General features: G+C 39.3%; 1 protein-coding gene and 1 long non-coding RNA gene across 2 annotated transcripts; both read right to left on the reverse strand.

Moving 5' to 3' along the window:
• Positions 1-4,897: 4,897 nt before the first annotated feature.
• On the reverse strand, positions 4,898-6,496 carry LOC306841242 (uncharacterized protein). The gene is made up of 4 exons (XM_079371026.1): positions 6,459-6,496; positions 5,537-5,887; positions 5,325-5,416; positions 4,898-5,133 (listed from the first exon to the last, which is right to left on the reverse strand). The coding sequence occupies exons 2-4, from the start codon at positions 5,700-5,702 to the stop codon at positions 4,999-5,001; spliced, it is 393 nt and encodes a 130-aa protein (XP_079227152.1). The 5' UTR covers positions 5,703-5,887; positions 6,459-6,496; the 3' UTR covers positions 4,898-4,998.
• A 78-nt stretch (positions 6,497-6,574) lies between these two features.
• Positions 6,575-9,241, reverse strand: LOC306841246. The gene is made up of 3 exons (XR_013781457.1): positions 8,885-9,241; positions 8,496-8,738; positions 6,575-6,824 (listed from the first exon to the last, which is right to left on the reverse strand). It is a non-coding gene; the product is annotated as an uncharacterized lncRNA (long non-coding RNA).
• Positions 9,242-9,901: the final 660 nt, after the last annotated feature.

Genomic DNA, 9,901 nt, shown 5'->3' on the forward strand with positions numbered 1-9,901 from the left:
TCCCACTGGGCATTAAAAAGACGAATGAATCTTAAATAAAGTCAATAATAATATGTAAATGTTAGCATCACATGTTAAATTCAATTATTATTAATTATGATTCTATATTTAATGTATCATTCTAGTTGTGTAACAAGCTGTCACTTGTGATCAGTAGTGACTTGAAGATTTTTGCAGAGTTGTGTTTCGTCGCTCTGAATTCTCCGATATGAGAGCGGGTCTCGTTCACGCCACATCGTCCGTACTCTGTGATTAAAATCGGATTGAACCCACTCCCAGATGATGCTCTATAATTATCTTCTGACTCATATCGGATCAGTCGGTTATTAAAGGCCAATTTCCTCTGCTGTCTACGCAGGAGAGCGAGCGCCCACCATGCTGGGCAAACTGTCAAAATACCAACTCTCTCACAAGCCAGCGAGACAGAGACGCACAGAGACGCAGCTCCTGGGGGGGCTGCTGGAAATCACGTTAGCAACACAAACACAACTCTTCTGGTATTGTTGTTATATCTTTCACACTTGCTGGGGTTTCCTCTCTTCTCTGAAGAATACATGAATAGAAACACACTGAAACAGGAAGTGTTTCACAAACGTTGGTACCTTTGCCTCCTTCTCTGTTTTCCCATCCTGTTTAGCGGTGAATCAGCTGCTTCGTTTGGGTTGCAGGATTTAAAATGTTGATATTACGAGTAAGTCAACGGAGGATTTGAACGGGGAAATTCACCTCCGGAATCAGAGTCGCCATAAAACAGCGAGTTTCATGTTCAAGGTTCAATTCTGCCCAATGACTAAACCTCGTCTTGGAAATGTATATACAGAGTATCTGTTGAGACGTGTCATGCATGTATGAAAGGGGCCTTTATTTCAGAAGAGTAAGACACAGCTTATTTAATTTATTTTATTTTATTTATTTGCACCAAGAAAGACAGTTACACAAAAAGAAAAGAATAGTGAGTGTGGGAGAAGTTAAAAAAAAAAAAAAACTCAACATGGGCTTAAAAAAGGAGCGTCCCAAGAAGTATATAGAAAATAAATCAACAACCATAAGAGAAAGTCAAAAGAAATCAATCCGAGTGCCATGACTTGACTTACCTGAGTATGTTTTTGCTCCCTGCATGGTGAACCCTGTTGATTTATGTAACCGTCCACCTTTGCTTAACCGCTCCACATGTTCACCTGGAACACTTGTTGATCTGTACATCACTAAGTCGTGTTTTTTTCCATCAAGCTCCGGAGCACTTCTTAAGACACGGAGTGACCTCGGGGCCGGTTCAGACTCACATGAAGATAGATGTGTACTCGGAGGACGTCAATCCTAATATGGCGTCTTCTATCGACCGACGCCACACAATGACTTCCTGCTGTCTGCTCCGATTCGTCAGGAGATAAGTCAAAGAAACAAAGAGGCCGTCACTAGACTGTGGATCTGTGTCCTGCTCCTCTTCATGGACTGAACAGAACATCTTTCTAGTGCTGAGGCAAGGGCTGCTGGGAGAATTAGGTTCAGGGTTGAGATTTGTGTGTGTGTGTGTGTGTGTGTGTGTGTGTGTGTGTGTGTGTGTGTGTGTGTGTGTCTCTTCTTACGTTTGTCCTCTATCATATATTAAACCGAGTGTGTTTCCACACCTGCTGTCTTTGACCCGTCCATGCTGCTTCCTTTTTTTCCCTTATTTTTTTTTTTTTTTTTGGATGTCCGACAACGTCACAGATGGTGTGTTAGGATGACACCCAGACGTCACCATGGCGACCAGTAGCCTTGCCGCCAAAAAAGAAAAACCTTTCTCGCTGAAAACGTGAGGAGACTCTCAGCAGCAGATTCTCTTCAGGTCCAAATCGAGATCTTCAGTCTCGTCTTTGGACTGTTGTCCTAATAAATAATCTTCTGGGACATTTTCATTGTTTAAAGATATATTCCTTGTAATGAAATAGGGAGAGCTGTCCTCCCTTGATAAAAGGGACCCACAGAGTGATGATTTATTGATGAGAGGAGCTATCCATTAGTAATGCCTGGGGACTCAGGGTGGCGTGTGGATCGATGGAGCTTCTCTGGTTCGGATCTTGCGAGGCATTTTTGGAAAGTCTGAGGATTTTGGCCTCAGCGAGAGGTCGCAACAACGGAACACCACGTTTGACCTTTGTTTGGCGTTAATATCAAAAAACGTTCCTCGGCGAAGTTCTCCATCGATCTCAGACTCAGAATCGTGAACTTGATCGTTGCTTTCCTGAGACATTGAGCATCTCGACTTGTACCGTCAAGATTTTTCAAACGTTTTGCTTTCAAAAGAGGAAAATGTACATTTATGTTGATGAATTGAATAGTGTGTCTTTCTTTCACTTTGTATATTCTACGTCCTTTTCCCTGGCTGCTTCAGTTTTGTTGCTGTGTCTTTTTTACTTTTCTTCCATGAGAAGCCACATCTCCAAATCTTAAAACCCCTTTTTTCCTGCTTTTTTTTTTGTTTGGTCTGCAGATGGAGACTTTTATGAAAGCATCAACCGAGAGTAAGAGTACAAAGACCCTTCACAGGCAAAGGGATTTTTTGGCTCATATCCGACCGTATGAACGTGCACAATGTGCACGTGAGTTGTTTCCTAAAACTGAAGATTTTTTAAAGTGTTTTGTCTCCAAACTTGAAATGTGCATAGCATAAAGCAGTGAGTGTTAGGATAAGACAAAATATCAACAGGACGATATATCGTCATTCAGCTGGCGCTTATGATACTGAAGTTTAACTTTAACAGAAGTTAATTGGCCAAAGAAGATGACAGTGGAATCGTCACATAATTGAAAAGACATTCAATGATATATTTTAATTTCAGTCTTTTTATTTGATGTAATTTGTTTTTACTTACTTACACACAGGCATGAATTACACACGTGCACATACAGGACCAGTGATCTTGGCACACTGGGAGTGTGCTGGAGCTTTTGGGGGGGTTTGGTGCCTTGCAAAAAGGCACCTTGGCGGTACTCAGGAAGTGACCTGATCTCCAGTGGACCTAAAGCCACCAGACCAAGTCCCATATTTTGGTCAATGCCGGGACTTGCACACGTCCCAATAGACTGAGCTGCTGCTGATGAAGAGTGATAACTGGTCACTTCTTAGTGATGCATGTTTTTGAAACAGAACTGTGTTGTAGAAAATGTTGTCATGTGATCATCACGCTACGCTGGAAATGTCTGTTTTCAAGTCTTTATTTAATTTGATTTACTTTACTCTCCTCTTCATGCAGGAGACTCACTTTAAAGTCAACAGCAAACAAACACAAACCTTGTAACATTACACAGTTTCTTAAACACACAGATTATAACGGATTGAGATTATAATTGATCCTATATCCCCTTTCCCCCTTTGTCAGCAATGTATGTATGCAATATGGAGAGTTTCTACCTCAGCGTGCAAAATACTGGGAGGATAAAATGCAAATAAATTGTGTTAGTACAAGCAATGTGATTTACCAAGCCAGGCAAAAATTGTAGTGATTGTGACAGTGTCTGAATTGAACACGTTTGAAGGGAACGTGCTAATCCGAGAGCCCCGGTGTTGTGCACAACAGGCTGCAGTGAGGAGGAGACATAGGCTCAATAAAAGAAGACCGCTTTTAGTCCCTCCACACGTTAATGTGTTTCAATGACAGACAAATAAATAGAGAAACGCTATGATTAAATTAATATAACTAGACATTCAGATCCTATGCATTATAAAGAATTGCATCGTTGACATGCATGTCTTCCTACTTCCCTCTTTTCTCCAACATTACTGGGCATTTCCAGTCGCTTGCATTCGTCCTGCTTTCCGTCCAAACTCTTCCTGATGTAAACCAGTAGAAGACGCAAAAGCCTGACTGAAATACTACCGCCTCCACAAACTTGGCATCTGATATCATTCACGCAAATATTCAAAGTAAGTCACCTGCAAAACGTCCACAAACCAAACGTACAGTTTTTTGGAGTGAACATGCACTTTAGTACTCTTTTATTAGGATCTTTGTAAATCAGGCCCCAACAGTGATATTGATAAGGGTTCATTTCACATCAACAAGGGGTCACTACAGGGGTCACAAACACACTAGTTCAATAGATATGTGAGTCTTACACAGTTGAGTGAATTGAGCTCTCTGAGTATTGTATGAAGGTGATATTTAAAGTTACAATACACCTTTTAAATTATTATTTATACACTGAATGACTTAGTCACTCATTGTAAAGCACGTCTCTGATAGATTCATCATTCAGCATTGATTACACTCATTACTGTGAAGTTAAACACAGGTACATTTCATCTACAGAGATTAAAGTTTTCATTGATTTTCTTCTAAAGACTTTTTAAAGTTAAATGTCAGACTGAACATGGAGGTCTGGAGTTATCAGTATGTAGGGTTTGCAATGGGGTGGGAAGATTCCGGAAACTTTCCATGTTCCAAGTTATGCTTTGGAGCTTTTAAAATATTCCAAATTGGAAACTTTCCATGGGAATTATGGGAATTATTTGGAAATGAAATGTAATTTTATCAAACAGTATCATATCCATTCATAAATGTAAACATTTAGTTCTGTCTTAAGCAGACATCCATGAAAACAAACAACATTTAAACAGATTTATGTCACATTTTTAAAATATATCAGCCCATAATATCATCAAAACATACCACTGGTTAAAATGTGTGGCTTCAGTAGTCTTGTGCTCTGGGCTCAAAGTTTGGTCCAGGGTTCTTGAAATCCTCTGTGCATTATGATGGAGGAGTAGTTTAGATATTCAAGTGTACTTGCATGAAATCTGGTGTTTTAATCAGGATTATGCTAAAATACATTTTCACCAACTATATTTAAATTCCCTGTTAATGGCCAAACTTCAGTTTACTAAATTCCCAGTTTAATCCTGTTTATTCCTATAAATTCCTGTTCCCATGGAAAGTTTACAACTTTGAAAATTCCCAGAATTTTGCCACCCTATTGATATCAGATCTGTCCCATCTCTAATTACAGACTGTACAGCTATAGTTCACTTTCACAGCTCAGTCTTTTCTTCTTTGACATTTTCTTCTCCTTGTGGAAAACTTTCCCATCAGGCTGCTCTCTCCACTTCAGGGTGACTCCACTCAGTCCATTCTCCTTCAGCCGGTCCTGGAACTGAAAGATACAAAGGGAAACCATTTCTAAACTTTGTCTTCAATCTGTATTGTTGTTGGAAGCTTGAATGAGTTTCACCTGGCAGGCTAACAGGATAGAAACACAGTCAAACACACAAATGAAGAAAAACATTCCCCCATCACTCACTTGGACAACCATTCAAAGTTTTCTAAAAAGGTTTGGAGACTCACCTTTTCCAGGATCTGTGCTTTCACAGCAGGGTCATTCAGATCCACAGTGGAGTCCTCTGGCTTCATCCTGATCTTTATCACCTGCCGTTTTACTGTCACACAGAAACAAAGAAGAAACTGTGCTGTCCAGTTACTGCTTCATTACAATCAATTACAAATGATCATCATCTAATGCTGCAATCTCTTTAAGTGAAAGTCAGTTTATCACTTACCTGAGCCGTAGCAAACGAACGGGAATTTATTTTTACAGTCTGACAGAATCCATCGTCCTGATTTTGGCCACTCTGCAGCTCCACAAACCACACTCATGGAGCCTAATGTAGATGGACTGTATTTCCAGTATGTGTACTTGGAGAGACTCCCGTTAGACCAGTTCATGTCAGGATCTCTGTACAAACCAATCCAAGCCCAGGTTCCTGTTGATACCAATCTCTGGATTATCTGGTTCTCATTGTAGTTCCTCACAGTGGCCAGGTCTGTGTAGTTCTCCCTGCAGTGCTTCTGAGCGTCGGACCAAGTCTTTACCTCACTGACATAAACAAAGTCAGGATCCTGTTGAGTCCCTGCAGTTACAGTTAGGAAAAAAGAAAAAGATTGATCCAAGTCAAATGTTTAGTGAACTGCTTTTAAGAACATTATGTAAGATATCTAATACATTAAATCATTAAGTGACCTTACTATATGATCAGACATTAAGGAGACATGCTGTGTTGAAGTGCTTTCTTCTCTGATGACTGTTTTGGTTTTGACCAGAGAAGGTAGACACTTTTAATATCTGAGATGCTTTTCAAAAATGACGAGAAGTTAGAAGACAGAAAGGTTTCATGACCGATGCAGAGCTGGCTAAACACTGAAGCTTCTGTTTCTGTGACATGGCAACCTTGGTGCACATTGACTTTAGGGAGGAGGCGGGGTGGAGACAGGACTCTCTCTCCTACGTGTATCCTAATGAATCATCCCTGAATCAGATTTTAGGTCTAGAGAATGGAATAACATTGGACCTTCTTTTAAAGGAGAGATTTCACTCCTATCATTTCTGTGCACTAATACTCCATCCCACTCCTTCATCAATCAGTGCACAAGTTGTGCAAATCAAAGAAAGTCTGGACGTGCCCCTGTTTCTCTCTCTCTTACCTGTGTAACAGATAGATGGATGTCTGCCAGAGCAGAAGTGATCCCAAAATGTTCCTTGTCTCATCTTAACACAGTATTGATGTCCCCAAAAGTTGGGTTCTGTTCCTGCCCAGCTCCTGTAATCAGCCCCACTCCCTCTGTAATTGTCTGACCATTTCCACTGGATCTTACTGTACAGACCGATCCAGACAAGATGATCATCGAGCAGAGATGGAACTGTGGATTTCAGTTGTTTCACTTCTTCATAGTTTTCAACAGTGGCCAGGTCTGTGTACTTCTGTCTGCAGTGGGTCTGAGCTTCAGTCCAAGTCATAGGCTCAGCTACATAGTGGTACTGAAAGGGAAGGCATGAGGAGATGTTCCAGCCTGTGAGGAGAACATACAGTAAGCAGTAAATACACAACTTCTGCCAACAAGTACTGACAAGTGCAGAAGACCCAAATGTGATTCTAAGGATATTATTTTCCCCGTTATTATTTACAGGTCTCTTTGGGAGCTTTTTTGACTGCTTGAAGGTGCATTAAATGTCACCAAAATATATCCAAAATTCAGCCTTCGAGAAATGTACGTATGAAAGTGCGTTTGTGCACGTATATCAAATGGCTCCAAATGGCTCCACAGTGCCCCCAAACGTAAGCCACAGCCCTGCGCTTCACACTCAAATGCACGAAAATTGCTTTACATACAGTACGTGCCATGGTATGCATATGTATCATGATATCCAAAGAACTCGGCAACATTCTTCTTAACAACAGTGAGATCATTTGAATTTCCCACCGGGGACAAATATATATGTATATATATATATATATATATATAATTTATTTTTTTAACCCTTTGATACACAAGCTATGACTACCCCGTCTTATACTCAACAAGGGTCAAATTGACCCACATTCATTTCCATAGGAACATTACATAGGAAATGAGTATGGGTAATTATTTTTTTTTTTTTTAAAGGTTTATTTTTGGCCTTTATGCCTTTATTGATAGTGAAGGACAGTGGATAGAGTCGGAAACGGGGAGAGACATGCCGGAGGTGGGCCACAGGGCGGACGCGAACCCGGGCCACCCGCGCGAGGACTGAGCCTCAATACATGGGATCGCGCGCACTGCCGCTGCGGCACCGGCGACCCCAGAGTATGGGTCATTTTTGACCCATATCGGTAAACTCGATCTTTCAATACAAAACCTATAATTCTTTAAAATGTAACAAAGCAAACACAAAAATAATTATTTCTGGTAGTCAAAAACTAGATATTTAAAGGTTACCTGGTATATTAAACGCTCAAATACATTCATTTAAAAAGTATAGCAAAGAAAAGTTGAGCTGTACATGAAATTCCATAGGCAAGGCAAGGCAAGATAAGATTATTTATGTAGCGCTGTTCAGACACAAGGCAATTCACAGTGCTTTACAGACATAAATAAAATTTAAAAAAAAAAAACAGGGCAATAGAAAGATCAGAAGAGAGAAGAATGTTAAAATACTCTTTAAGGGAACAACTGTTAAAAACCATTAAAAAAAATAAAATGAATGCGGGTCATTTTGACCCGTGTTGTGTATCAGAAGAGTAGTTATACAAGAAATATTTTTATTATCAAAGTAAAAATAATAAAAATAAAGTTTTGTGATGATTAAAAGCAAGTTTGTTGAGGAATACCTGGAATACTGAATAATAAAATTAATATATGGCAAATCTAAAGAGAACAAAAATAGCCGGGTCACTTTTGACCCATGTTGTGAATCAAAGGGTTAAGATCTCCGGTTTTTCCCTGCACAACAGGGTGTGGCCTTGTGTATTGTCGATCTTAGATTTTTACACAAACTTTAAGGCCTTTTGCTTCATGACCAAATCTTGTTGTAGCTCTCAGCTGCTCACACCAATTGATTTTGCTTTTAATAGAATTTCTGTTTAACTTGTTTTTCAGACCAGCCAATGTAATTACAAAGACCACCTGTTAAAACACTTAATTACTGAAGACATTTTGGATTGCATCATAATAAGCAGGTATAATTAAACAGAGTTTACTGACCTGTGAGACACAAGAGACCCAGCAAGAACTTCTCCTTCATCTTGGTGCTCTGTGAACTGAATAGGACAATCAAGACTCTCTACTAATCAGAGACACTGATATGCAAATATAAAGACATTTAACACCAGCTCATTATCCCAGCTGCACGACCGAACCAATGACCTAGTTGTAAAGTTGAGACCTGATTTATAGATACTTGTTCTGCATACTTTCCTCAGCGTTGCCACCTGTAGAAATTTTCAACTTTATTTTAACATTAAACGATTGATAGTCTTCAGTTAAGTTTTGCTGCTAAGAATTTTTTTTTTATAGTATTGGCAATTTTTTTTATTGCTATTTATTTAATGTGCTTTAACATGGAGCATATTTGACAAATAAAGCCTACCTACCTACGATCAGTAAGATATCTACTGAATGAAATGATAAAGTGACATTACTGTATAATCAAACATTAAAAAAGCATGCTAAAGATCAGTTAGCACACAGTTAGCTAAACACTGAAGCTTCAGTGTGGTCAACATGATCTTAACCATGCCTCAAGGCAACCAGTGTGCACCTCAACTCTTCAGAGGCAGGAGAAAGTGACGGGAACGGGGAGACAGGTGTCTTCAATATTTGTAATTTTGGACAGCAGGACAAATTGAAATGCTTCATTTGCATATTGATCATTGAAGTAAAATAGATCATTTTATGATGGTTAGCAAAAAGCTTTCAGATGCGCTGTGTGGGTTTAAATACGAAAAAAAGAAGAAAAAAAAAATATATATAAGGGGTTGTCTGATATAAGGGATTGTTTGTGTGCTGTATTTAAACTCTGCTTCCTGTAAACAACAAACAGAGCCTCATCGTTCTGGCGCCGACATTTGCCTGAATTTAACTTTGAAATGGTTGACTAAGTAATGTCCCCTTTATCGTGTCAGGAGAAATTCAAATGACCGTGTAAGTAGAACAACATGATACAAGTGTGAGGTTTAACTGGACTGTGTTTTTAGAGAATAAAGACAATTAAATAACAATGGATCTGTAGACAAGTACATGTTTTTACATGATCTGAAAGTCATTGGAATAATCCTAAATACATAATGTCCTCAAAATCTCTATAATCTTGAGGCTGTTTTCTAACCATCGCTGTTTTTAATAATGATCACATGACCATGGTCATCATGCAAATGAACATCTCAGACAGTGAAATGATGACTCACCTCAGGTTCAGTGCTGTCTGTCTTCTCACTGTGAGAGGGCAATACATCCAACCAACAATCCACACAGAACATAAAAAGTAAAACAATAATCATAAACAACATTGATGTGATTGATGTGTCTGAACACCAAAAGATATTACAGAAGAGACACAAAAGATAAAATCATAAGAACATAAATTGGTGGGGGAGACCCCCAGACCCCCT

Source organism: Symphodus melops (genome assembly GCF_947650265.1).
Source record: "Symphodus melops genome assembly, chromosome: 20".
In the NCBI taxonomy this organism is placed as follows: domain Eukaryota; kingdom Metazoa; phylum Chordata; class Actinopteri; order Labriformes; family Labridae; genus Symphodus; species Symphodus melops.